The 27,892-nt window shown below is 52.7% G+C and overlaps 3 protein-coding genes across 13 annotated transcripts in view; 1 reads left to right on the plus strand and 2 right to left on the minus strand.

Moving 5' to 3' along the window:
• Nucleotides 1–10,668, minus strand: part of ARMH3 (armadillo like helical domain containing 3) — a 125,182-nt gene extending 114,514 nt beyond the window's left edge. Inside the window, exons 1-6 of one of the 2 annotated variants that reach the window (XM_033066182.1) lie at nt 10,612–10,668; nt 3,699–3,810; nt 3,171–3,227; nt 2,899–3,045; nt 1,018–1,125; nt 41–133 (exon numbers count right to left, since the gene is read on the minus strand). In XM_033066182.1, coding sequence (XP_032922073.1) covers nt 41–133; nt 1,018–1,125; nt 2,899–3,045; nt 3,171–3,227; nt 3,699–3,800 — 507 coding nt within the window. In that variant the 5' untranslated portion in view covers nt 3,801–3,810; nt 10,612–10,668. Of the gene's footprint in view, nt 1–40; nt 134–1,017; nt 1,126–2,898; nt 3,046–3,170; nt 3,228–3,698; nt 3,811–9,962; nt 10,222–10,611 lie in introns of those variants that run through there. The other variant, XM_033066183.2, reaches the window with a different exon arrangement.
• Nucleotides 10,669–10,917: 249 nt separating this feature from the next.
• HPS6 (HPS6 biogenesis of lysosomal organelles complex 2 subunit 3) lies at nt 10,918–14,853 on the plus strand. Its single transcript, XM_033066285.1, has 2 exons — nt 10,918–11,002; nt 11,262–14,853. Exon 2 carries the CDS (start codon nt 11,263–11,265, stop codon nt 13,708–13,710), a length of 2,448 nt encoding a protein of 815 aa, XP_032922176.1. The 5' UTR covers nt 10,918–11,002; nt 11,262; the 3' UTR covers nt 13,711–14,853.
• Nucleotides 14,854–16,942: 2,089 nt separating this feature from the next.
• On the minus strand, nt 16,943–27,695 carry LOC116999505 (prominin-1-A-like). Of its 10 annotated transcripts, none has more exons than XM_033066278.2 (26): nt 27,379–27,671; nt 26,833–26,947; nt 26,584–26,734; nt 25,370–25,425; nt 24,954–25,159; nt 24,428–24,548; nt 24,226–24,289; nt 23,722–23,811; nt 23,272–23,462; nt 23,084–23,158; nt 22,719–22,782; nt 22,334–22,493; nt 21,933–22,085; nt 21,346–21,469; nt 21,100–21,188; nt 20,793–20,877; nt 20,542–20,685; nt 20,249–20,320; nt 19,979–20,068; nt 19,808–19,861; nt 19,396–19,476; nt 19,020–19,088; nt 18,834–18,923; nt 18,461–18,573; nt 17,520–17,537; nt 16,943–17,134 (listed from the first exon to the last, which is right to left on the minus strand). In XM_033066278.2, the coding sequence occupies exons 1-26, from the start codon at nt 27,546–27,548 to the stop codon at nt 17,083–17,085; spliced, it is 2,697 nt and encodes an 898-aa protein (XP_032922169.1). In that variant the 5' UTR covers nt 27,549–27,671; the 3' UTR covers nt 16,943–17,082. The 10 variants fall into 10 exon arrangements, with proteins under 10 accessions (XP_032922169.1, XP_032922167.1, XP_042635464.1 ...); XM_033066276.2 differs by having other exon boundaries at nt 27,241–27,671; XM_042779530.1 differs by having other exon boundaries at nt 26,837–26,947; nt 27,379–27,502.
• Nucleotides 27,696–27,892: the final 197 nt, after the last annotated feature.

A 27,892-nucleotide genomic window follows, 5' to 3' on the forward strand; every position in this document is an offset into this window, starting at 1 on the left:
TATAAGCCCTGAAATTATTATACAGCTGTTAATTACTTACTGTCACCAAGCACAGAAGTAGCTTCAGACACAAGCTTTTGAGGCTTTCAGAACCTTCTGCACAGAGGAGGGAGTCCAAGCTCTCCATCAGGTTCTACAGAACAACAGTCACATTATTTAAAAGTAGTATTTTAAATTACTTGAAATGTTTTTTTATAAAAAGCTTTCTGGAAGATTCAAGTAGCAAAGTACCAATATAAAGCCATGTAATTCCAGAATCAATAACTGAGCCATTGCTACAGCTGTACAGGTCATATTCTGTATATGTATATTTGAGAAGCATACTATTGCTTCTCAACACTGTTTTGTGTTAACTACAGTTTAATAACTACTGGTGTAACATCATGATCATTTTCCATGAGTTTTCTCTAGATGCAGCAGCATACCTCCAATTAACAATACATATTTAAGTTATGATTTTAAAAAAATCTGATAGGCAAATTACTACTTAATGTTTTCCCTAAATGTACTACAGTTTGCATAGAGAAGAAAAACTGCTATTCTTGTAGAGTGATGAAAGGTACAACAAGAATTCAGCTTTAGCACTGGTTACTTTGTCATTTCCCAAACTTGACATCTTTATAGTGAAGAGCATCAACTAAGTTTAAAACAGCACATATGCTGATGGAGCATGAGAACACAGAGTGTGACTCTCAAATAAAGAACAAGGTGTGAGGTTCAGTACTAGGTGGTAATCATCTGTGACAGTCTTTTCTAGCTTTAAGGGTTCTCAACAACAGCAGCTACACAGTGTGGTATTACAGGAAAAGAACATGCTCTGTTATATTACTAACCAACCCAGGCACCCCAAATGTCTGTGCTACTGGCAGGTACAGGACTTCAGGACAGCTACTTTTAGTAAGTGACTCAAATATTTCCCCCAAAAGCTGCTGCCTGGTAGACACACCCATCTACAACTCACTGCCCTTGCAACACAGCTGCTGTGCAAACTGCTTCTCTATACTGCCAGGGCCTCACCTTCATACATAGCTCTGCTTTGTCAAAACCCACAAGCATGTTGATGATGTCAAACCCAGAAGTGGATTTGTTCTTCTGATGGACACCCCGAATTAATGCACACAAAGTCTGCAAAGGGAAAAAACAGAAGGTGAGATGCAGAGCAACAGCTCCAACTCAATAGCAAAACACACTGCATGATCCTCTCCTAGCACTAGCAGATACTGGAATTAATACTGCCAGCCTGGAAGCCATACATTTTGTCTAACCTCTCCTCCAGCTCTGTCATTTCAAAAAAGGATCTTGGATGCTGAAAATTCATAAAAATTGGGTAAGAATAAATCCGTTTGTATTTTTCTTGTTTGAGCATAAATTTCTGTTTGGTTTTACCACATTGCTATACCAACTTGGACCAATAAACTGTGTCTTTGTCAACAACAAGACCAACCTCCCCACCAAGAAAAAAAAAGTCTGTTAGGCAGCTTCATTCCAAGTTCTTGAAGATACACAGGTATCAACACACTATGTTTCCAGCAGACTCTGGAAAAGTTGGGCAGCAAATTACTGATTTGTCCTAAGAGAGGGAAATGTCTGGGCTGACTTTCGTCATCAGGCACCTCTCAGGCCTGTGAAAAGTGGAATAAGCAAGAATACAACCACTGCAGTTTTAGATTCCAGCTAAGATTCACCAGTGAGAGGTAATTAGTTTCAGATGTAAAGCTGGAGACAAAACAGACCTGATGGAATTAGCAGACCTCTAGAACCATACAAAGGTAGAAAGGTAAAGTAGACATCCTTTTTTTGATTATTGTCAGAAACAGATACTGAGCTAAACAAACCTTAGGTCACCATGCTGATTCTCAAAAAAAGGATTGCTTAATTAAGTTTTGGCTTCAGGATCACTCTCCACACTAACATAGTCTGATTAAGGGAACACTCTCCCAATGTGAGCTCAGGATGTGTTACCTGGTTCCTATTTGCATGCACACAGCAGATTCTTGTGACCTGCCCTAAGTTCTTCCAAGAGTCTGGATACAAGTTTAGAAATTCAGGGCTGGTCTAAGCTGTCTATGTAGCTACAAATATAATTTTAGTAGAACCTTTCAAACTTGCTCTAAAAATAACAATAAAAATGTAAGATTGTACATCAGAGATCTAAATATCCTGTTTTAAATCAACTTTTCCCAGCTCACTGCTGGTCCAACATCTCCTACAGATGACTTCTTCAAACCTGAATTTCATATCCAGTAGTCCTAAAGCAGAGATGTATTCTGCATACTGCTAAAGCAAATACATTTACCAAACTGCGAGAATTAGCTTGTGAGCTAGTAACATCAAATATCAAAACTGAGGAGGGACTGTGGAGACTCCCACAGAAGACATGGAACAGCAGAGCTTTGGTAAGCAACAACCTGCACAAAAATGGCTACGAATTCTGAGTGATAATTCTTCACAGCTTCCAATTAAGAAGCTTCCAGCTGAGGCAATTTCCTGTGCAAATTTCACACTAACTTCTCCAGAGCTTGCTTTCTTTTTTGACCCATGGAGAAATTGGAAAAGGTAGCTGAAATGACGGAGAAGAGGTGAAAGTAAAACAAAGCTACACAGCCTAAGTACTTTTGAGAGCCCAAATGGATAAGCTGAATCGTGAACAAGTCCCTTTATCTCCTCACTGCCATGCACTTCATCCTCCATCATCAGATCCTCTTGAATTCTGAAACCATCTAGAGTAAAGGGACTATGAACGCTTGGAACCTCCACAGACTACAAGTAGCAATTGCTCTGTAGACAACACTTTTTCTCAGTAGCAAAGAAACAAGCACGAGGTGTTTGATAACAGCAACAAATATATGGCCTCATCAGAAGCAGAAAGACAGCATTCCCTGCCTCCCAGCATGGTACCTGTAATGCATTCACCACTCTGATTGGGTGCTCCTCACCCAGGGCCTGGATGCAGTGCTGAAACAAGCAGTTGATGTTATCTTTTATCTTCATTAATTCTTCCCCATCCAGAGCCTCCAGCTTGCCTTCTAGATACTCCAGGTTGACCTGTCAGGTTAAGAAGCAGTTCATGCACATTATACCATCACCAACACCTTAGAAACAGAAGTCCTTGCACTGAGAGTCTGCCACTTTGTAGGCAGAACAGCAACAGGATGTTCACATTCTGTTACCTTCATGAGAAATAGCTCCTCCCAAAACCTAGGGTTGCATTTACTGGGGTCCTCTGTCTGAAAGGAAAAGGAAGAGACATGAGGGCAAAGAAATCATTCAGGCAGAATTTAAAGAAAGTCTTTGTCATGGGTACTTCAGAATCAGCAGCACCTGCTGGATGACCAAGAGGTCTCAAAGTGCAGAATTCTGGCTACAGAGATTCCCAAAAAAGAGAAGGACCAACAGAAACAGCTCTCAATTGGGATGCCTCTGTTTATTTTCTAAATTGTTATTTGAGAAATACTAGGAAAGCCATGACTTCCCATAGACGGTACAATTCTGGTAAGCAACAGGACAAGGAGACATTTTGGAAGAGAGCAGAACACAGTTCTGCATTCTGCATGACAGTAGGAGAGCCTGGAGCACGTGCCTACACCGTGCAGGCCTTACCTTGAGGAAAGAAATCCACTGACAAAAACCCTCAGCATAAACTAAACCAAGAAAATTTAACACAACACTTTAGAAAAAAGAGATGCTCAACTCCTTACCGTAAAAATTTCATCATACATCAACACCACTTTCTCTTTCAAGGGCTTCTTGGAGGCTGAGGATTTCCGGAGCAGCCCACCTTTCTTCTCTGTTTGGGCCATGCTGTATACCCTGAAGGTAAGAACAGACAAAAAAGCTCAGAAAACTTGAACTTTTCTTCAAGGTATATCTGGCCTGCCTCAACCATGAAAGACTTTTTCACTGCACTGAAATACTAACAGTCTCTCACAAGCTGTAAGGGGCATTTATAACTATACCAGATAAGAAATCAGATCAAAGGACCCATGTAGTTCTATATCTTATTTCAAAGACATGCAAAAGTCCACACACAGGCAGAAACAGAAAAAGCTCCTTATGGATAAATTTTCTTAATTCTTCTCTATTAGAAACTGATTCATTATCCAGACCAATGCAGTTTAGAGATAGAAAAGTATGTGTTTTTTAATTTCACTGGAGCAATTGTGATACTTGGTGTCAAATAGGTACACAGCCTTTTTTGATTCTGGTCAAGCCTCAAAGGCAAGAAGCTCCTGAAACTGTTTGAAAGTTTTCTCTTATCTGTTTAATTTGCTGCCTACCAAAGCACTTCAAATTCTGCTTTTGTAATCTGACGTGGCATCCAACACTAGGAAAGCCTCCATAAAGTCCTCCTGCCACCCTTGTTCACACCTACCTCTGCACCTTAGCATCCTTATCTGCTCTGCAAATCAAGCCAGAGAGGAACCCCAGCCTCAAAAGTATCCCATGTGATTCAGTTTTGGGAGGAAGATGGAACACAGAGGACAAGCTGTATAGAGATTTTTTTTATCACATGAACTTCATGATCCATTTGACAGCAAAGGGTTTTCTAAAACGCTTGGTGTCTTACTGATTATACTATATAAGAAAAAAAGTAGTATCCTTATTACAAAATGAGCCATTACACAAAGTAATGTGGTCTGAGCCTTCTGTGAGGAACACCCCACTCCAGGGGCTGAATCAGAACACACAACTTGCCACATATTCTCAGCCTCATGTGTGATACTACCAAGTGCAGCACTACACTGACCTTGCAAATACACATTTATCTGCAATCACAGATTTTCCTGGCAAGCATCACAGCTTTACCACTGTTCTAACCTCTGCCATCACTGCAGCATGTCAGAAGTACTTAGCAGGAGGGGAATGCCATCCCTTCTCATAGCCCTGAGCTCCTAGCCTTTCTCCCATATCTCCAAAGGTAATTACACACATGGCATTACACCAGCATATCACACACAGAAGCTTGACTTAAGCCATGCTCCAGAAAAACATGGGCAGGCTCTTGTGGTAGTTGCACTCAACCACGATAAATTATGTATAGATAGGTGGGCTCACCATTCAAATCTAGGACCACAGAGCTTCCTGAGCAGGCAGCCCTGGAGACAGCTTTGGATGTAGCCTCAATCCCAGACTGCCTGAACCCCCTCCCACAACCACAGCAGGTTTAGATCTCCCTTTCCTTTAAAGACCAAGTTCCATCAACTACTAAATACCAGTTCCAGATCTTCTTTACATTCTTTCTACTGCTGACGATTTTTAGCTGATTTATAACTCTCAGTTATTCAAAAATCCATCCCTTTAGCCATAAATCTTGGTCCTAAGTGGCAGGAAAACATTTTTAGGCCTGGAAAAACAAGGCTGCTGCAAAAGACCCTGCCTCAGGTAAAAAGGGAATGAGCTTTGCCAGGATGGGAAAGGGTAGGACAGAGAGCAGCAGATCTCACACCTGAAAAGCTAACATTTACATAGACAGAGGTGTTGTCTTCCCACTAGACAGGGAACCAGCTTGCTGCTTAGGGGCTGGGGTGAGAATGGAAAGAGCCCTGGGACACACTGACAGAAGAAAGCAGAGCAACTCCTGCACCATAACCTTCTGTAAAGACCAAATTTATTCCCATAGCCTAGCAGGTCTATATATCCAACTAAGATGGATGAAGGTTTCCAACTAACAAACAAAAAAGAAAATATCATTCAATCATCTTGATAGCTCCTCCTTTACAGACTTTGCATTATTTTTAAACAGTTGAGGGAAATAAGACATTATTCTAATTAGAAACATAACTGGAAACATTGAGACGTCTATTAAAAACCAAATCAAGAATTATGTCACTTTTAGCCTAGGAATACAAATCTTGAGTAAGACTGCACATACAATTTTTCTACTAGAATTCTAAGTTTCTGAACCTAAAACAGCTGCCAGCCCCAGCATACAAATACATCCATCAGTGTGCTTCTAATTGAATTACAGCCAACGAATCCCAATGTCAAAACTAATAAACTAACTCTCAGTGCTTCTAGGTCAGCATTCTCACATCAAATGTGTACGTGAATGGGAGTAGATCAATAAGCTCTGCTTAGTTCCTGGATTTTCAGAGCTGCATTTTAATCCTTTTCCTACATTTCTAGAAAGACTGAAAAACCGAAATACTTCAAGATACAAAGGGTCTTGAGGGTACCACAAGGATTGCACGATCATGTGAAAATTCTAGTCTCTGTCAAAATGGGTCTCAGGATTCACATTTTCCCAACCAAAGCTGCACAGAGCACATACAAAGATAACTGCTAGAGGCAAAGATTAAATAATGTTCTTGTTTATAATTTGCTGTTCTACAAATGAGCATATGGAGGAGCAAGGAGAGAAACATAAACCTTGCCTTTCATGCCAATGCTTTATTAGGCTGCGTTTGTTTCATGACCTATGATGATCAGGTCCTACAAATGGTTTTTTCTTTTCACTTTATGCAATTATGTTTTCAAGATGTCATAAAGACAAACAGAAAACTGCATTTTGCTAATGGAGACTTCCAGGCAGCTGCAGAAAATAACAGTTAAATACACAAACATTTATAAATAAGTCGTAGAGGTGTCAAATTATCATGATGCTGTGACAGCTTATGAAAACAACGATACTGATGATAATTACCAATTTTCCTTTAAACATCACATCTAAAAAGCATCAGTGCATTTTCCACATTTTAGGTTCAAATGGATAATTTATTCTGTCAATAGGTCATTCCCATTAACACATGCTGCTAAGTGAATCCTGCTGTATTCACTGACTGCACAGGAGAACTGCCCCTCAGGGCCAAGAGAAGCACACACATGGGGATTTTCAGAACGACAAACATTTTGCTGTGCAGTAGAAGATCCAAGATGCTTCATATGGAACTAAAAGAAAACTTGACAGAGCACGAGTCAAAAAAGCTCAAAGGCAGGAAGATAAAAGCCATAACAGACACAAGTTCAGGCAGACTCTTGCTTTATCTCTCATCAACCCCAGGATCAGCTGATCCAAGTCAGGAAGAGATGAACACATCCAACCATCCACCTCCTTTCTGTTTCATTCCAGAACCAATAACAGAGATTCCAACCAAACATATGACATTCCAATGAACACAGCTCTGTTAGCTTTTTCTTAGAGTAGCCACAGGGAAAATGAAGATGGTATTTTCAGTCTGAGACTTACTCAGACTTGTGCACACTGCAAACTGCTACACAATGCTACACATTGCCACTCAGCACCTGTACAGACTTATTAGTATTCTACAGACCATCTTTTAACAGCAAAACTACTGTCAAGAGGATAACACTAATGCACATCTACAGCATAATGACATCCAGATCCAAAACTTGTAACTTGTGTAATCTTGCATGCAGCCCATCAAGCACAGCACTTCGCATTCAATTGCCTTAGCTAATAAACCTGAAAGTTTTCAAGATTACAAATGCACATACACAATCTCCACACACAACCAAACATGAATAAGTGTATTTTATTCAGTGTGGACCCCACACAAAATATACTGTAACGCTTCTTGGTCAGACAAAAAGAATACAGATGATGCAAAACTGTATTTTCACATACAACTTACTTGGAAAACCATTTATTCACTACCCGGAAAAGGCTGTGCAAATGATGTGATCTCTTTTCCTCTGTTACTGTCAAAGCCCTGAACCTCAATCAATTTTATAAAAACTCTGAATAAAAGCTGGGATACTTCTGCTTTTAGAATCCAATTGCCAGAGCTACTAAGATTGGACTTATCTGCTCCAAACACCTCAAAGCCAGCAACTGCCACCTCCCTCCCTGAATGTATGCACCTGGGACTCAGTGTGATCATGCTTTGCCTTTCAAGGTGTTCTGCAGGTACATCACTCAAGATTAAAGGAAAGTTGTTCAAAAACTTCCCCCATCATGCAACAGGAGAGGATAAACCCCTGTTTAAAAGCTAACACACAGCTTCTAAAGCAATGTGTTATGAGCTAAGTACTCATTAAATTCTTCAGTGAGGTACCAGGGAAAACTTGTACTTAATCCATGTGGTCAATCTACAGAGTAAATACTGGACCTGAACAACAGGCATCACTCATCCATTGCTGGAAGCAACAGACAACCTGCACCCAGCACAAGAATTTATGAAACCCAGTGCACAGGCAGTGCCAGACCCAGATCCAGCTCCACTGTTAAAAACCCCCAGGACCACCCATCAGCAGCCCACTGTTGCAAACAAAGAGAGCAAGAACACATAGGGCTAGATTTTGTCAAGGATTTAGCAACCACCATGGCCAAGTTTCTGCCATAAGCCCTTATGCAGCTTATTCTCCACAAACTCTTGCATTGGCAGTTACAGCTTGTGCAAGTACATCCACAGCTTTTATATTCCATCCATCCATTGCTTACAATTTCATCTGTATACTGTCCATTGGAATAAAAGCTGCTCAAACTGAGCTTTCCTCCTCAACTGTAAGGTGCTCAACCCACCAATAAGGGAAACAGTAGAACAGCATACAAGCTTTGGATCCATGCTGCAGAATTCCAGGTACCTTCAGGCAGTATGTAATGAGAAACATATTCTGAGGGCATGCTGATGACAAAAAACCTCTAGAGATCTTAATTCTTTTTCTGCAGTATGAAGCAACAACCCCCAGGACAGCTGCATTATATATATTTTTACTAGAAATTCCTTCTGTCCCACTCAAAGCAGTATATGTGCTTCTACACAGTACAATCTAAACTTACACCACTTCTGACCTATTTTCCCCCCTTGAAAAATGGGAAAAGCAGCTTCCTAATGCAAATACAGCCACATGCTACCCCCCATTGCACCTGCTTCAGCAATGATATAAAAGAGTAACATTCGAGCTACAATTTTAACACTTCATCCATAATTGCATTTAATTTCTATCTGTCCATCTAAAATAACACTCAATCAATCCACTTTACACCACCAGCCTAGCTACACTTTCTCAAGTCCATCCAGACAAGTATTGTTTGCTTCCACCAGCAACTGTTCACACCGTTTTCATACAAGGTAATTGTTTCATTTCACCACACTTCCTCTCTGTATTCCTGGCTACCATGAGCAGCTCTCTCATGTCAGAAAATTACTTTGGGTTTTCACTTTTCGAGCCCTTTAGAACCCATCCCACATAGTTTATCATGAAATAATCTGCACTGCCTTTTCACTCCCACCTAAAAGCTCACTTGCAGACTTTTTCAAATGCCTTCCTTCTGAAGAAAAACACTCTCCCTGTAACCTTCCCCTGCCCTTTTCCCATGGTTTCAGCTGGTGGTGTGGATCCAAGGCCTATGCTGAATACAGTGCAGCTGCATGACCTCGGCTCTGACTTCTGAGGTAGCTGCTATGTTCTAAGAAGCTGCACAATAAAGCTATGCCAAGATATGAAAGGTGGAGCTGCAGAGTAGGTAACATTTTTGAGATATAGACCATCAGCGGCACAAGTACTCAGGAGTTAAAATATAAACAAGAAAAGGTGTAAGTTTTAAAAACAATAAAAACAAAAAACCCTCAAAAATAGGGAGCCAGAATATAGCAACTCAGCAACTCTGAGCAGCAGAGGCTGACCCTTCCCCTCCTGAGGGACGTCTGCATGGCTGCCTGGTGTGTTAGCAGGGGGAGGGAGCAGATGAATGCTTAGCCCAGCAGCTCATTAAAGCCTCGCTGTTCCTTTAGTGCACGCTAGCAAATAATTGTTTAAGATTTTTACACTGTATATACCCTGCCCACAGTATCTCTTTACACACTGCAAAAGTCTCATAAATGACACGGTGGATCAAACTATTATTACTGGAAAGCCAAACTGCTGTCCTTTCCTCCCCTCGAAATTCCTCTTCTGCATTTTTGTCACACTTCCTACTAGAGCTCAAGCAGCTGGTGAACTGCAATCACCACGTATCGCAATAATTCAAATTATCTCATTGCTTTGCATATTCCACCCACCTGCTCACCCTAATTGGCTCTCATCATACATTCAGATTACAGTCTCTGCTGAGGAGCAAACTTTGTTACAGCGACATACGCAACAGGGTTTGACCGAGGCCGCGGCTTGCTCCTGGCAGCAAGTGCCTCTGCCTTCAGCATAATAAACACTGCAAGCTCTAGCACTGTTTGCAGTTCCCCTCTGCTTTACCCATACAAGTGTTCGGAGAAGGGTGAGGTAAACCGGATAATTGGAACGATCAGCGAATTGCTCTTTTCCTAGGAGTTATCTCGACCCCAAAGCAGCCGGCAGCTGGGGGACGGCGCGGCCCGCGAGCAGCCGAAGGGCTGGGCTGCGGCAGGCCCCGAGGCCTCCTCGGGCCGGCACCGGGACACGCACCGGGCCACGGCGGCGTTACCGGCGGGACATGAGCGGCACCTCCCGCTGCACGGGCTGCGTGCGGCCGCTCCCGCTGCTAACCGGAGTAGGCAGCGAGCGGCCCTGGCACGGGGTGCCGGTACCCGGCGAGGCCCCTCGCGGCGGGGAGCGCGCCCGCCCCGCGGAGCCCCCGGTGCAGCGGAGTGCCCGGTGCCGGAGGGGCAGCGGGGGCGCGCCCAGCCCCGCGCCGCGGGCGGGGTCCCGTGTCCCCCCCGCCGCTCCCGCACTCACCTGCGGGCAGCCGCTCCCCGCACACCGCGCAGGCGCCGCGCCTGCGCCCGCCGGTTCCCCGCGCGGCCGCGGCTCCCGCGGGCGGGGCGGGCGGGGCAGGCTCCTCCCCGGGCCGGCTGGAGCTCCTCTCGCCCCGCGGGGACTGACAGACACACGTACGCACAAGCCCGGTAACAAATGGCCCCGCCGTCTGCGGGGACCTGCGGGTCGCCCTCGGGACGCGGCCCCACCGCCCGCCCCGCACCGGCGGCGGAAGTGGGAGCGGGACGGGCCGCGGCGGCGCGGAGCGGCTCCGCCCGGAAACCCGCGGCCCCGTGACTGCGCAGCGCTGAGCAGAGTGCCACCGGCCCGGGCGTGGGCCCGGCCCCAGTCGGCAGGGCCGCCGCGGCAGGTGGGTCCCGACGGGAGGCGGACCCGGCGTGTGCCCGGAGTCCTGTCGGGCGGGCTGGGTGTGCGGGGAGCTCCGGGTGCGGCCGGTCCTGGGAGCTGCTGCCGCGGAGCCGGCTCGCCGCGGGGGGAAGGTGCCCGAGGGGTCCGTGGGGGTCTCCTGGAGAGGCGGGGGAGCAGGGTGCGGCGGGGCTCCGGGAGGGGAAGAGTGGCGGCTGTGGCTCCGTGCTGCGGCTCGCCCTGGTGCACGCTGTCGCTGACAGGATGAAGCTGCGGCAGGTCTCCGACTTGAGTGACTTCAGCCGAGGCCACTGGCTGCGGGAGTTGTTGTGCCGCGGAGAAGAGCTCAGCCGCGTCCAGTCCAGCCCCGACGGGCAGCATCTCCTGCTCCTGCAGAAGAGCCGGCCGCCCACCCTGCCGCGGGTGGTGGCCTTCCAGCGCCACAGCATCGCTGGAGCCGACCTGGAGAGGAGCTGGCAGCCGCCCCAGCCGGCCCTTGTGGGACTGCTCTTCCTGCAGAGCCCTGTGGCACCGGGCTCCTGGGTACTGGCCGTGGTGTGGGAGCATGGGCGGACCGAGGTCTGGCACTTTGTGGTGGCCGTGGGCTGGCAGCTGCTGCAGACGCTGGAGCTCTGCCAGGGTGCCCGGGCGCGAGTGGTGTCCGTGTGCAGCCAGGGAGCCAGCCTGGTGTGGTGTGAGGAGAGGCCGCCGCTGGGTGCCCACTCGGACATGAGCAAGTGTGCCTTCAGGTTCTGTGTCTGTGCCCGTGCTCTGGAGGTGGGGGAGCAAGGCGTGCGGCTGGGCGCAGTGAGGATAGTCCTGCACAACAGCCCCGAGTACCAGGTCCTGGCCTCTCCCCAGCATGTCTTCCTAGTGCCTGTTGCTGCTGGCTTTGCCACCACTTCCAAATTCCTCCTCATCTGGCATCCAGAGAAGGCGGAGTTCACCATCACAGCCCCCTCTGCAGGCTTCATCCACAGCAAGGTGCTGCGCTCCAGCAGCGAGTCAGACTTCAGGAAGCTGCTGCTGGGTTCTGTGGGCCTTCTCTCAGGTTTTGCACCTCTGGACATTCACACCTCTGCTGTGTCCAACAGTGGGGGTCTGTTGCTGGTGAGCACAAAGGGCTCTGTGAGTATGGTGGAGCCAGATGGGACACAGAGGCATATCTTTGACCTGGAGGGCGGCCCCCTGGCCCAAGGAAGTCCTGTCCAGCTTAAGACCTTTGGCAGCATCGTGGCCTGTGTGCTGGCTGGAGTACTGTACCTTGTCGACCAGAACAGTGGAAGGCTTGTAGAAAAGGAAGTTCTGAGCATGAAAGAAGTTCATTTCCTGGAGTCGCAGGGAGAGGAGGACAGTATCCAGCTCCTCAGTCAGACTGGCATTTACAGCTTTAGCTTTTCCAAACCTGAGGACAGCAGTAGGCCTGAGCCATGCCTGGTGGAGATGGTGTTTGAGGAGGCCTGCAGATATTACCAGAGGAGGAGCCTCAGCAGCTCCAAGCTCACAGTAGAGAAGTTGAAGAAAGGTGGTGCATTCCAGGCTCCTGTGGTCCTCGCTGCCATCCTGCAGCACAGCCTCCACCAGAAACAGAAGCCAGCCCAAGGCCTACAAGACACTTACGCCAAGCTGTTGAGCACAGTGAGCCTGGAGCTGCAGAGCTACATGAGCCTGGAGCTCCTCAAGACTTGTGTGGTGTGTGCCCCAGAGAGTGAGGTGGAAAGCTACTCCAGGGAGCTGGTGGAGCAGGAGGTCAGCCGCATTCTGCAGTCTGACATGGACAAGGACAACTTGGCCTATCTGAACTCTGTCTTTGCCTCCTTCCCCAAGGCTGCCTGGAAGGCCATAAGGAGCTGCCTGCAGCTGCAGCAGAATGGGGATGGCCTCTTGGTAGCCAGGGCCACCCCAGAGGTATGGAAGAAGGTCCTGTGTCAGCCGCAGCTGGAGGAGGTGGGTCAGAATGGGATGGTCCCACTCTTTGAGCTCATTTGCGCTTCCTTCCTGAGGTTCAAACCCAAGTGGTTGCCCAGCTTTGTGGAGCTGACCCAGCAGTACATTAGCAGCTCTTGGTCATACAGCAGCAAGGAAGGCCCAGAGGGCCGGGTGCCACTGTACAAGCGAGCACTGGGAGTGCTGGCCCGCAAGAACAAACACAGCGAGGCAGATGACGAGATGGAGCTGGAGCTGCTGCTCTGCAGCAAGAGACCTAAGGCCGTGCTGCAAGCTCTGCACCTTCTCATCTGTCTCAAGCAGTGGCAGCGGGTGGTGGAGGTGGCAGAGAAGTTCTCCAAACTCAGCCCCTTGCTTAACAAGGAGATATTCATCACACTGCTGGCTGAGTTTGCCCGGCACCGGGAGCTGGACCCGTACCTGGACAGGCTGTGGCCACTGTGCCCTGCTGAGCTCACTGCCTCAGACATCCTCACCGTAGTCCTGCAGCACCTCCCTCATTCCCAGGAGGACCCAGTGCCTTTCTCCAGTGAGGGGAACCAGCTGACTGTGGGCTTGCTTAAGCCACTGCTGCAAAGGGTTGTGCAGCGTCCCAGTGTCCAGGATGAGATGTACTCAGATGCCCTGCAGAGCACCACTTTTCCCCCTCCCACCCCACCCCGAGTGCACAAAATCCTCTCAAAAGCAGTAGCTGATGATGTTCCTCAGCCGTCCATGGCAAGGACTTCTTCACCCTCAGCACTGCTACAGGATGACAGTGTGTGAAGGGGGGAATGAAAACATCATGCCAAGACCTTGGTGCACAGGGAAGGGAAATCCTGCCTGTGTTGGCAGTACAGAAGCCTGCTCCTTTATGAGGCATCCCTGTGCAGCATCTCAAAGAGCCTGTTGGGTGGCTGGGGTTGGGGGATCTCCTCTGAGCCGGGGCAGGCTTTCTGGTTATTCCTAGCAAGTGCAATTGAGCGTGTGTCAGTGGAGGAGCAAATGCCAGGTGCATTTGCAGATGAAAACACTGGCTGCACTACAGGACTACAGAACTGCTCCCTACCCAAAGCACTTTGTTTTCAGTTTGTTTGACTCCTTTTTAATTCCACTTCTACTTCCCTGATCCTCAAGTACTGGTGTTGGAGTGGAAGGCAGGGATACACAGTCTTCCACCCCCATTCTTTGCTCAGTGAGTTGGGTGGTACCTCCAAGCTCTGCCTGTGAGAAACAGGGCACGTTTCTTGCAGCTGGGCCACTGAGTCCTGCTGTTTTGGGCTCAATCAGATGCTAAATGCCAGTGTGGCACAGCTCCGTGGCACTGGGGGTCCCAGCACACGCTGGCAGTTGCAGCACTCCACGCGATGTCTCGCCACAATTCCTCTGGGATCAGTCCTCTAAGCTGTGATTGATTGCAGCTACTTAGCTGAAAAGAGCAGCCTAATTCCCTTATCTCTCTGTCCCAGACAGTATCCAAACTCTCTTCTGAGCTGAGAAGCTTGCAGCAGCCTGTGTGAGCTTGGGACTGGCCCTGCCCTTGCCTTTCCTTTGTGGAAGCTTAGATTATGCTGCAGGACACCCAGACCCTCTGTTCCCATCTCCTCTACCTTTGCCCTTTGCATACAAAGGGGCTTTGTCAGGGTTGTCTGGCTCATATTGTGCCTCTGTTTGTGAAATCAATGAAACTTGAGAGCAGTTTGTGCAGGAAGGTCCAGTTTCCAGCCTCTGTTAGATGCCTGGTGCCTGGCCCACTCCACCAGAAGGGAGACCCTGGCTGTGGTTTTGCCCCTGCATTTTGGGCTGTGGTGTAAAGGAGCTGTCAGTTGCCTTGTCGGGCTGTGGGAGATTCACCTGTGTTAATCCTCTTGAGAGTGGTCTTAAGTATGGAAGACAGACTCCTTTTAAAAATAAAGGTTCCTAAAGCACTGCTGACGTGTTGGTGGATGGTATGAGGGTACACACTGTCAGGAGGAGAGCAATCTTGTTCTGCCTCTGGTGAAAAGTGGCCAGGTTTATCTGGTGCTGCCCAGCATGGCTCACAACTGGTACAGCTGGGCTAGGAGAGCATGCCTAGATAGCCCATTCCCTCTGTGGTACTCAGCTGCTTACCACTACGAAGCCATGGAAGCAGGAGTCTGCTATCAACAGAGAGCACCTGGCTGGCCCAGCAAAATCCTGCTGCCAGGCACAGTGTCAGAGTTGCTGTTGGAGAGATTATTGTTTGTGAAACCGCTGTGAAGATGTGGCAGAGTCTCCCCCAGAGAAGGCCTTGGTTGTGGAAAGTCCCCGTGGTGGAAAAAGGTCTGGCAAAGAGGAAGAGAAACTGCTGCAATGGTTCCCTAGGGACTGGCTGGTTATTGATGAGACTTTCCTTGGGGGTCCTTGTGCTGTGGCCGTGGGGCACTGTGAGTTTCCCTCTCACTCTGGCAGCTGCCATGCACATGAGCAGAGGGAGCGCAGCCTGTAAGGAAAGCTGATGGCATCCACTGTGGGCATTTTGTAATGAGCTGTCCCTGCCTCCTCTCCAGGCAGCTGCTGGCCTTGCCTGACACTGGTCTCACCCACCTCCCAGGGCTGCTCGAGAGGAGGGTGATGGATGGACCCCAGCACTTCTTAGAGCCATGGCTCCAGGGATTGGAACACTGCCCTGGAGCTGCACTGACTGGGGAAGCTGCTGAGAGCAAGCCCCACACCTTGGCAAAGGCTGTTCAGGCACTGGGGGAGGACATGTTCATTGCCAGGGCTGCGTTTGGGTGCAGGTGATGCAGTGACTGAGGGTTAAGCTCCCTGCCTTCCAGCACTGACTGCAGAGAAAGCAGAGCAGGGAAGAAGCAATGCCCACAAAGCCAGCAAGCGGAAACTGAAGCCAGCCATAGTCCTGTGTGAGCTGGCATCCCTGAGGCAAAGAAAGGAAAGAGGAAGCAAGCAACATGATGCAGCAGGGACAGCCTGAGGCTTGGGGACAGAAGCCTCCATGTATGGGCTCTAGAAAAACAGGAAGTAGTCAGAATTCTGGATGATAAGGGTCCAGGGCAGAGGAAAATGGACAAAACTGAGCTGAATGCTTTCCAAGGAGTTGCTGGATATCTCACTCCAAGAACCAGGAAGGGTGGGCATCTCTGGGGGAAGCAGGGGCCAAACCAATCTGAAGGACAGATTCAGCTGACTGATAGGCAAGTGAAAGGCTCTGCCTGCAGTCAGACTGCTGGGGGGAGACAGCAGGAGGTAAGGCAGGTACAGCTTCAGATAAAGCCCAAAGGAAAAACCTAGGAGTTAGATCTGAAGGCAAGTGGAAAAAGCAATAAAAAGAGATGCACATAGTGGAGGAGGAGCTGGTTAGCCTGGCCCTGTCACTCTGCTCCAGAGAAACTTGGACTTTGCAACAAAGGAAATGAGTCAAGTTGCTCACGTATATCCCCTGTGCCTGGCACAGCTTTCGGGATGGTCCCTGGACTTGCACCAAAGAGCAGCACAAAGCAATACCTGAACTTGCCCCAAGGCTCTAGACCAAGTCACCTTTGGTTTATCTGTGCATGCAGCTCTTTCTGTGCAGAGCATGGTGTGTGCAGGGGTGGGCACAGAGAGTACCCATGCCACCAAATCTTGTAGAGGGAAGGAGGTGTAGGCAGCAGGCACCCTATAAACTCACTGGAAATCCACAAATACATACTAGGGCTCCCAGAGGGAAGTGCTCATGTGCTGGGGACAGCTTGGGGTGGCACTTCATGGACATGAGGCTCTCCGTGTGGCTTGTCCCAGGAAGGGACCTGGCACTCACCCAGTCAGAGGTGCAAAGGGCTTCCCAGGGCCGGGAACATCAGCCAGTCTTGGTGACACTGAGCAGTGACCCTGTATCGACCCGTGGGCTGGCTGTGGGCAGAGCACACTGAGGAACACCAGAAAGAGCCCTCTGGTCCCAGGCACAGCTTCAGCTTGTGCCAGCAGTGGGGAACCTTCCAGCCCCCAGCCCTGCATACTTCCATCACTGCTAGAGACCTGAGGAACACAGTCACACTGCACACAGACACACCATTTATTTTTTGACACCAAAAATTACAGCCTTGGAAAGAGGCAGGCTCCCTGCAAAAATAAATAGTCACATTTTTCAAGTGAGGGGGTCTGACCATTTCCTCCTCCATCTGCGGGTGACAGGGGCTAATGCCTGGTGGAAGGCCTGGGGATTCTGTAGTAGTTGAATGCTGGTGGCCTGCAAAACCAAGGACACATGTCACTCCCAGCCACAGAGGGGAGCAAGGGACAGCTCAGGATGCACTGGGATGGTCAAATATCACCCCCCTCCTATCACCCAGCCCCACAGGAAACAGGGTGTGTAGACAACTTCCCCAAACCCACCAGCTTGAGAGACTGGGACCAGCAGCACCTCCAGACTTAGAAGTGTGGGAAGATGATAGGGGACATCACAACTGTGTGCACTACGAAAGTCCCACCTTCACAGCCATCCCCTGGAAGCAGCACACTCCTTGCTCTGCACTCACCCTAGACCCCACCCCCCTCCCTCAGTCCCCTGAGCCCCTGTACTACAGGGGCTGCCCCCCACCCCACACAGGGACCTGGCAGTGTAAGTAGCTTACATCTCAAATTCTTCATTCCTAGAGGGGAGAAAAAAATAGGACAGTGTTAGTGGGGCAAGAAGATGCCTTGCGAGACAGCCCAGCATCTCATGGTGGGACAAAGCCTCCCATGGGTCACCAAAGGAGAACTTTGTGGGCTTCAGGGTGCTGTGGTTCCCTACATCCTGGCTGCCCGATCTGAACAGGGAGCACAGCCTCTTACAGGCCCCTAGAGCATCAGTGCTCCTTCCCCAGGCAGGCAGAGCAGGGCCCCAGACACAGCAGTTCAGCAGCACCCATCTCCCTATGCATCAACTTCAGCTCCCTGAGGTTCCTGGGCAGCTGAGCCCATGTATCCAGCCATCTCCAAGGGGTGGCGGGAGCTGGGGAACCCCCAGCACATCAGCTGCACCACAAGGCCGCGAAGTAGCCCTCAGGAGTTGGAAATCCAGCTAGAAACTGCTCACCACCCTCAGGGGACAGTGTCTGTGCTGGTGGTGGAGCTGCTGGGCAGAGTGTCCCAGAGGGCTGGGGGGCAGCCCCAGGACACTAGTGGCTACAGACACGTGAGCAAGCACTGTACCCTCATGCCAATGCCACCAACCATGCAGCACATTGCATTTTGCACAGCATCCAACTGTGCTCCCATGCCAGTGCTCCAGCACAAAAATGGTGCAAAACAGAGCGAATCAGGTGGTGGACTCGAGCCAGACTGGGGCTGCAGCCCTGCCAGGCTCCTTCCTCCAAAGGGCATGCACCTTTGTCTGCCCAAACAGCAGGTTCAGAGAAAAGCTCTGGAACATCCCCATCCTCAGAGGCTGAGGGCCCCAAGCCACCTCTCAGGTTCTCCTTGGCCCATGTTACTTTGGCACGAGCCCCACAGCTACCACAGGACATGAAGGGACAGGTGCCAGGGGGACCCCAGACCTAGTGTAGTCACAGGGGGTGGGGCTGCTCCTCACCTGTACACATCAGCAACATCCATGCGGCGGTAAAACTTGGCAAGTCTGACAGCCAGGATGATGCTGGGCAGCAGGAACAAGGTGCACCAGCCCAGGCTGAACCAGAAGGCATTCTGCATAGGGTGGAGGAAGAGCAATTAGGTCCAGAGAGCAACTGGGAGCATCTCTTTGGCCACCCACCCCTTCTCAGAGCCTGGCCTTTCCTCTTAGCCACAGCAGTTTGCTGGGCAGAGGCTGAGCACTGCTTCCTGTGCTTCCCTCACCCTGTGCATCCCTGATCCTTCCCTGCATCCCTCATCCTGTGCATGAGGAGGACAAGAGGACTTCACTGCCACCCCACACACATCACTCTACACACCGCTGCCACACTCACCACAGAGTCCATGATATAGTCACAGCCAATGGCCTCCACATTATCCAAGGACTGAGCTACAGGCTTGCAACGTGCCCATTCTTCTGTCACCTGGGAACATGGTGGGGACAGCATATATCAGCACCCACCAAGCCCTGCAGCTCATTCTCCCCTTCTCTCCACCCCACTGAGGAAGGCTCAGCTTACACTGCTCTTGACCCATGAAACGTAGGTCTCAAAGAAGTCCAACAGCTGCTCCATGAAGGCCCGTGTCTCCTGCGGGGGCAAGCACAGAGTGGAGATGTTGCATCACCAGCCCCCTCCATGCCCCATGGCCCCTCCATGTCAGGATCAGGGCTCTCAGACCACCTCAGCCCAGTAGCAATAGGGCTGAATGCTGCACCCCATCCTAGTCCCTTGCCAGGGATGCCATAAGGGAAGGGGACACCCAGGAGTGCAGGAAACACCCAGGGAAGGTGAGCAGGATAAGCAGCCAGACAAGGTTTGGCTTCCCTGTACAGAGGGAGATCGTGGTGAGGGGGTCTGGTCTGTGTGACCTGGCAGCAGGGCAAGGCAAGCTCACGTTCTTGATGATGTTTGGCATCTCCCTCTTCAGGAACTCCTGCGCTTCATTGGCTTTGTCCAGCGCAGCTGTTGTCTGTCCCTGAGGTCAAAGGTGCTCTCAGCATTGTGATCTAAGTGGGATCTCTGCACTCCACCAACCCTGCACAGCAGCAATCCCTGGGGCACAGCCTCTCAGAGCTGTGGTGTTCCCAGCAGCCACACACTGGTAGTGCCAAGTACCTCAGGTGGAGGGAGCCTGCACCTGGCAGGGTCTGTGCCCTCCCTCCCTCCACCCCATGAACAGTCCCTGCAGCACATGAAGAGTCCCACAGCAGCCCCCCAAGACTGCAGGTTAGCCCCTCCACCTGCAGGGCCTTGAGGGTGCTTTATAAGGTGCCCAGGACTGGCATGTACTCCCTTGTGCAGCTTACCTTTAGCTGGGCAGCCCCACTCTGCACTGAGTGGATGTCCTCCTTCAGACTTTGCTGGGGACAGAGAGAAGGGGGGTCAGAGGTGCAGACCCCACAGCTCAGACAAGACCCTGCCAGCAGGCTCTGAGCTCTAGGGAAGCCCAACCCAGCATCTCCCCCAGCATGGCTCACCAGTGGCCCAGAGAAGTTCGCCTGCATCTCCTTTTCCAGCTCCCTCAGCTCGTGAGCTCTATCTTCCAGGTCTGTCTTCACGTCCGTGTCCTGGAAGAGCCGCAGTCAGCAGTGCCCAGCGCTGTGCCTCACCACAGCCAGCTGATGGGCCAGGCTGGGGAAAAGAGCTGGGCAAGAGTAAGAGTAAAGCACTCTCTCTCAACACCCAGGCAGGCCCTGCAACCAGTGGCTTTGGGAACAGGGTAGCCCTGGAGTGTCATGGTCTCTCACCACTTTTTCTGCCAGCTGCTCCAACTCTGTAGCGAGATCCAGGAGGCTTCCCTGGGTTAGATTCTGATCCAGCTGGAAAAGGCAGAGACAGAGACATGAGAATGAGGCTCACAAGGTGACAGAGTGGAGACAGGGCCTTCTGGACAGAGGATGTGCCTTGTTACCCTAACAGATTACACAGATGGCAGAAGACTCACACAGCAGCAAAAAGGAGAGCAGTATACCTCCTCAACCCACATCCAACTCCCCCCACCCCACCTCCCAATCCCAAGACCAGACTACATCCAGCACACCTGCTCCAGGGTGAGGGTGAAGTTAGGGGGCTGTCCAGCCTGACTGGCTCTCAGCAGCAGGTCCTTCTGGCTCTGGTTGAGCAGGGAGATGGGGCTTAGGGTGATGTTCATCTCCTCAAAAGCTGTGGAGATGTCTTCTGTGTACTGCAAGAGCAAAGAGGGTCATGATGGGGCACATGCTGTCCCCTCACTGTCCCCTCAGCACTTGGTCTGGATCCCTGCCCTCAAGATCCTGGAACCCCCACTCTCACCTGGCTGATATTCAAGAGCTCATCCAGGGACATGCTCTGGTCCAAGTGCAGAGTTTTCCACAGGGAAGCATCTTGCTGGCACTGCCTGCAGGATGGGGGCATGGGGTTGAAAACAGGGCAAGCGAGGGCCACTCCCTCCCAGGAGCATGTCCTCACCTGTGCAGGTAGTTACACTTTGCTCCTTCCCTGCCATCAGTGCCTACCCAGCCTGGGAAGGTAGGGAAAGCTGCCCTGCTCCTAGAGAGCATCTGAGGGTATTGAGCAGCTTTACCCCCACCACAGACAGAGTATCAGGGCTGGGACTCACCTGTATATCTCTGAGAAGTTTGTGTCACTCTTCAGGCCAAGCAGCTCAGAGAGATTGAAGTTAGGGATCACACCAGGGGTGTCCAGGAGCTAAGAGCAAGGAAAAAGATGGAAAAACTAGACATAAGGCAGGGCAGGACACCTTGGAACAGCATACTAAATGGCTAGTGCTGCCTCTGCTCCACCAGCAGACCTCATTTAGGAAGCAGCATCTTCAGGCAGGGCTGTTTCCCCACAGCAAGATTACCTGTAAGAGCTGCTGGTTGTACCAGGACTCACAGACGAGCATGTAAACATTCCCCCCCAGCACGAAGATGATCATCACCACCAGCATGAGCAGCCAGGAGAAGATGAAACTGAAGCCAACCCCTCTGCCAGGACAGAAACGCCATCAGCACCGGCAGCCCTGCACGCCAGCACTGATGCTGGCATTGCCTCCAGCTGGCAGAGCCCAGGGGCTGCACGCTCCTCAACCCCCAGCTGTGGGAACACCACCCTTCCCACAAGCTGTCTCTGTTCTGCCTTCAGACCCCAGAGCATGACTGGCTCTACCCTGGAGCTTGGATTCCAGAACAGTTTCCCACAGCTTTGCAAGCCAGCCCTCCTCCGCAGAGCTGCAGGACCCAGGCACGCACTGCCAGCCCTGCACAGACAAACGGACTCCCCTGAAATGCCTCCCGCCAGCCCCACATCTGACCTTCAATTTACCACCTGCACAGGGAGGCATTAAGCTGCTGTAATAGGATGATTTAGGAGCTTGAGCATTCCCAGGCCAGCCCTGCCCACCCGTCCCACCGCTCCCACACATGTCCTTGGGAGCCAACTGAGCCTCACGCCATGAAGAAGTTCCCGCCAGCATTGGAGAGGCTGCTGCGCTGTGTGGGCAGCACATCTTCCTTCAGCCCCAAGGGCCCCAGCAGCAGCCCAAAAATGTTGCAGAGGACCACCAGCAGGACCAGGCAGCACAGGACGGCACACACAATCAACCTGGGGCAAAACAAAGGGCAGGAGTCAGGCAGAACCTGGGACCCTGAGCAGCATCCCGCAGCCCAATGGCTGCCTTCACGGGGAAGAAAAAAGGTCCCAGACACCACAGGAGGAAAGGGGCATGTGTGTCTGCAAGGCACAGCTCTGACTACCCTGTACCCACAGCCCCACCACCCAGCACATCCCCACCTCCAGCAACTGGAAGAGCAGGAGCCTAAAACCCTCCAGACAATGGAGCTGGGTCCCACCTGAGCCCATCCCAAGCAATGATCGGCTCTCTGTACTTCTCCAGTGCTGATGTGGCATCGTTCACAAAGGCCCCAACTTTCTCCTCCACATCCGGGAGTGGCAACTTGTCCTGCCAGCTTCTGATCTCCTTCCTGATGAGGCTCAGCTGTTCCTGGCTCTCTGCAAAGAAGGGGACAGGCTGACATAGTGAGCTGCTGCCTAGGTCCGCAGGGCAATGGGCACTCAGAAAGGATAGGAAAGGGCAGTCATGGCCAGGGATGATATCGGCATGACGGCACCTGGGGACAGCCAGGGCTGCAGGGAAGGTGTCCAGGAAAGAATGGCTTGAGAAGGGAGGAGGGAACCCTAGAAGAGGGAGAAGTCAGCACACAAAGTCTTGCTTACTTGCCACCACTTCCTGTGACTGCTCTTGCACCTTCTCAGGGATCGTGTCCAGTGTTCTGTTAACCTGCATGCAGGGGAGCACAGCATGAAACTCGCATCCCTGCCTGCAATCCAAGACTGAGCAGCACATCCCCTTGTCCCCAGATCCTAGAGCACAGGACAGGCAGGCTCCTCACAGCACCCAGTCCACCCTACCAGTATGCTGGGATGACTGGGACAGCGAGCAGACCTTTGGCCAGCCCTTCCCTCCATGTCACACACTGAACTCCTGACAGAGCTCTTCCCAATCCACTCCCCATCAGCACAGCCCCAGCAGCTGCAGGAGCACCCAGCTTTGTGCCTGAGTGAAGGGGGACACTCCTTACCTCCTTTAAATCAGACTCTACGTTTGAGTCAGAGACCTCACTCAGTGCTTTCAGCTGCTGCTCCACATCTGGGATCTGCGGGGAAGAGCCTGGGGTGAGGGAGCTGTAGGTGCTGGGGCAGGATCTGCTGGGGCAGGATCTGCTGGGGCAGGATCTGCTGGGGCAGACTGCACCTTGCCCCTCCTCACCGTGCTGAAGTTGGTGGTGAAGTTGAGCCCATCCAGGGACACATGGCTGCAGGGGGGCCTACAGTTCTGCAGGGTTTCATGGAGCCTGTCCCGCAGGCTGGTCAACTGCTGGCTGTAGTTGCTCTGCAGCTCCTCAAGGACTGAGCGACTGATGTTAATGCTGCCAAAGGTGTCCTTTAGCGTCTCCATCCCTGGGGAGATACCGAGGAGCTCAGGGCCTCATCCTGCCAGTGCGGTAGGGACTTGTTCTAACCCAGCTGAACCTTGAGAACCCATGAAAAAATACAACATAGGGGCATCCCACAATCATGGCACTTGCCCCAGGGTGTGGTTGGGAGGCCAAACGGATCCACGTCCAAGGGAACCCTACCCAAACATGCACCTACCCCATCTCTTGGTTCCAGCATCCCCCTGAGTCCCTTGCCAGCCTCTGAGGGATGGGGCCAGTACCTTGCAAGACGTTCTGGAGAGATCCCAGAGCCCCATCTGTGCTGCTCCTGATGCGCGAGGTGATCATAACACCCAGGTTGGGCCCAATGTCTACAGAGATGGGAGAGGTGGTGTCAGCGACAGGGTCGCTGCAAGGTCCTGGGGCTTGCAGGAAAGCTGGTGAAAACACTGACACCACCAGCACCCCTCCCTCACCCACTGCCCAGGTGGGGGGCAATGGGGATATCCCTACCCTCCCACCACCTGCATCACCCTTCCCAGAGAGGAGTCTGAATGGGGAAAAGCAGCAACTGGAGCAGAGCTGGAGCTTGGAAGAGCCTCCAGACCCAGCCCCTTTATACATGCTCGTAAAAGCCAGCCCAGTGGCCCGCGGGGTCTGCAGCCACCCACAGGGCAGAAAGATAAACCCACACAACACCCCTGCTGCTCAAGAACCCCCAGCCCTGGAGCAGCTCGCCACAGGGCCAAGGGGATGCTCCAGCCCCTCCCATCGCACATCCTCACCCTGGAGGCTGTGGTTGGCGTAGTCAAGTGGCACATTGCTCTCCTTGATGATAAAATCAATTTGCTGTAGGGACAGAGATGTGGTGTCAGTGAAGGTGGGGACCTTTCTCTGCTGCCAGCCCCTCCATTGCCCTTCCCCAGTTGAGCTGCTCCTCCTGCCTGGCCCCTTGCCCCTGAGACATGGCAGGGGGACCATGCATACCTGGGGGATAGAGGTCACATAGGTCTGGACATCATCCAAAGTGTTGTTCACACTGGGGAAGGTGCTCTTCACAGCCTGGGACAAGCGGTTGTTGCTGATGAGGGCACAGACGCCACCAGCCCTACAAGGGAAGGGTGGCAGGGTCAGCATGTGGGGAGCTCAGTGGCAATGCTCCCCCCAAGTACCCTCCCAGTCCACCCACATAGACCCCAGCCTGCAGGGTCTGGAGCACACCAATGACCCCTGCTTCCAGAGCATCCCAGCAAGTGCCCCAGAGAGGAGGGACACAGGAAACTGAGGCACGGGGGAGCTCGGTACACCGTGGGGAAGCTGTCGAGAAAGGTCTGCACGTTGCCATTGCGCAGCCCCCCGGGGCCAGCTTCCCACCGCCGCTGCTTCCTCTCCTTTGTCCCGCCGTGCCGGGATCTACTCGTGAACAATGGCAGCTTCCTGGCACGGCCGCCTAGCGCCGGCATTTCCAGCCACCCCTGGGTTCCATCCGGAGCCTCCCGGCCAGCGCACTCACAGGAGGAGAGCGGAGACCAGCAGGACAGAGGCCCAGAGCGCCCGGCGCCGGCAGCCCATCCCCCGGCCCTGCTTCTGGTACATGCGGCCCCCGCAGTTCCCGCAGCAGCGGCAGCAGCAGAAGCAGCATCCCACCAGCGGCACCAGGATGATGAAGAGGACTCCGATGGCCGCGCAGACGAGGAAACCCAGTTCATAGAGCAGCAGCTGGGATAGGAAGAATGAGAGGCAGCATAACACTGGTGGCCTCCTCAGCTCTGTGCAGCCTGTCCAGACCCAACTGGCAGAATGGGAGCAGAACACGTCCCCTTGCCGCTGCCCGGCCTCCAGGGCTCAGCCTCACAGCAGCACCCACCAGCATCCCCCAGTCCACGGTGGTCTGGGGCTGCTGGCTCCCCACCCCAGCTGCCTGCTCACCTCGTGGATATGCTCCCGGCTGAACTTGTTCTGGGAGTCCCCAAAATAAAGCAGGTCTGGGAGACAAGAAGCACAGAGGGCTGTGAGCAGGTGCTGGGCCCTGTGGAGCTCTCCAAGAGGGCCCCAGACCCTGCTCACCCCAGAGAGGTGCTCCCAGCCCAAGGCATCACCTGCACCTCAGACCAGCTGTGAGCATGGCATTTTTCTTACTTGCAGTTGACCCTGCCCAGCCTTCACATCATGAAGCATTTTTGCACCCAGGAAAAGTGCTGCCAGCCCCCAGGCTCTCAGGGGTCCACAGAACAAGGGGGTTCCTCTGCACAGAGGGCATAAGCCCTGGGGTTGCCCTTCTGCAGCCCAGCCCCACACAGATGCCCAAGGGCACTGCCAACGAGGAATGAGTACTGGGCAAAGGCCCACTGCCACACTGCCTCTTTCATTCCCAGAGCTCTCCCTCCCTGTGCCCCATGCCCTCATTACAAGCCTTGATGATACATAGGGCCATTGATTATACCCCGGTGTCTATGTGACAGAGGGCCACAATGCCATGTGTGCCACCCAGCCTTTGCTAGGACGTTGATGGTGAGCAAGAGTTGAAGCCAGTGAAGGAGGAAGCACAAGTGGCAACAGCCAGAGCGGCATTTTCCTCCAGGTGGGCAGCACTTGCCCCATGAATACTAAGCAGCTGCAGGGTCTTGGTATCACCTGTACAAACCAGCAGCTGCTTCAGGACAGAGCTGTGACAGCGACAGGAGTGAGGGCAAGTGCTGGCAAGCAGGGCAGTGCACAGGGAGAGCACAGGAGCTGCCACTGGGATACACTGCTCTTGGTGGCCAGCAAGCCCAGAGGATGCAAGACAGGCAAAGACCCTGCAGCCAGAGTGGGGTTTGCTCTACACGTTTTTGGGGGCCTAGAATTAAAATACCTGGAGGTAGGATGGGGCAGGAGTCTGTAAGGTAGCACTACCACTAACTCCTGTCCTGGGGCCCAGCTAAGATAGTGCCACAGTTGTTATGGGACACGAGCAGGACACAGCTGCCAATCCTTGGGATCCCGCTCCTGATTACCCCAGCCATACCCCTCCTTACCCTCGCCCCCGTGTTTAAATGCTGGATGGACAGTCACCACTGCAGGAAGGCTCATGTTTAACGGGGACCCTGCAACCTCAAGCAGCCCCCCACAGCCCTGCCAGCCCCTCGCCGCCGTGCACCCACCTATGGGCAGGGGGTTGGGCTGCACCAGCCGCAGGAAGACGTGTGCCATTGTCACCAGCCCCGGCGTGCTGCTCCCCGGCGCCTCGGGGCCAGGGCCGTACGTGGGCTTCGAGATGTTCCCCAGCTCCATCGCAGCAGCTCCTGTGGGCACCTGAGCACCGAGAGGAGCTGTCGGTATCGTCGGGCCACGGGACCACCCAGCCTGCCCCTGCCTGCGACCAGGAAATGCAGAGAGAAAAAAACAGGCACCTGCCTGCTCCTGCCCGGAAGGAAAGTGCTGCGGGAGAGCACCGAGGAAGGATGGGGAGTCCTGTGAACAGTGCGGTGGGAAGCCAGGCACGAGTGCCCACGAGTGACCGGGGGGCTGTGAGGAATGAAGCGGATTCAAAGCACTCACCGTATTCTCTGTCACCTCTCTGCACCCAGAGTTGCGGCAGGGTCCGGCCGCACCGTGCCAGCGCCCAGGTCTGTGATTTGTTTAAGTTTCAGCGATGATTGCTGACGAGCTGCCGGGATCGCCCCACCCTGCCCCTTACAGCTCTTGGCACCCGGCCACCTCGGGCCGCCTCTCTAAACCGGGGTCAGGGTCACCACCGACTTGTCCCGACGCAGGCATCGGGAAGAGTCCCGCTCTCCGCTAAGCTCCCCTGCCCGTACCGGTTTCCTCCTGCCCCAGCCCAGGAGCTGGGTGGCCCGGGGTGATCCCGAGGGCAGCCGTCCCGCCCGCTCCGCCCCACACCATCTACGTCCTTTCGGGATGGGGTGCGCTGAGCCGTTCGCAGTTTCAACACAAACCATCTGTAGCCACAGAAGCAGGCTTCGCATCTAAAAACCCTTCCGAAATAGAGCACTGCGGCAAACCCGGCATTTTTCACGCGCGTCTCGGTCCCCCACAAGCAGGGAATAGCCTCAGGGGCCCCCAGACAGCATTTTTTCTCCAAGGCTGGGCGCCCGCTCGGCTCCATCCCCGCTCCCCGCAGAGCTTTCCCACGCCGCGTGGCTCCATCCCCCGCCCCGCCGCCGGAGCTCCGGAGCCGCAGCCGGGGGCAGCGGCGGGGAGGGGCCGGGACTCGCTCCCGGTTGTGCCGCGGACGCACCCGGTGGACGCGGGGCAGGTACCCCGGGGGTCACGTCCCGGTAGGCGGAGCTCCCCAGCCCGGCACGGCTCCGCACCGAGCCCCAGGAGGGGCGGGGAGGGCCGGACAGAGCTGCCCTTCCGCCCCGGCCCGCCGGGGTCTGTGCGGCCGCGCCGGCCCCCTCCTCTGCCGAAGGGGAGCCCTCTGCCCCACCCCTCCCCGCTGCACCTTGG

The sequence above is a fragment of the Catharus ustulatus genome, chromosome 8, assembly GCF_009819885.2.
Source record: "Catharus ustulatus isolate bCatUst1 chromosome 8, bCatUst1.pri.v2, whole genome shotgun sequence".
Lineage (NCBI taxonomy): Eukaryota > Metazoa > Chordata > Aves > Passeriformes > Turdidae > Catharus > Catharus ustulatus.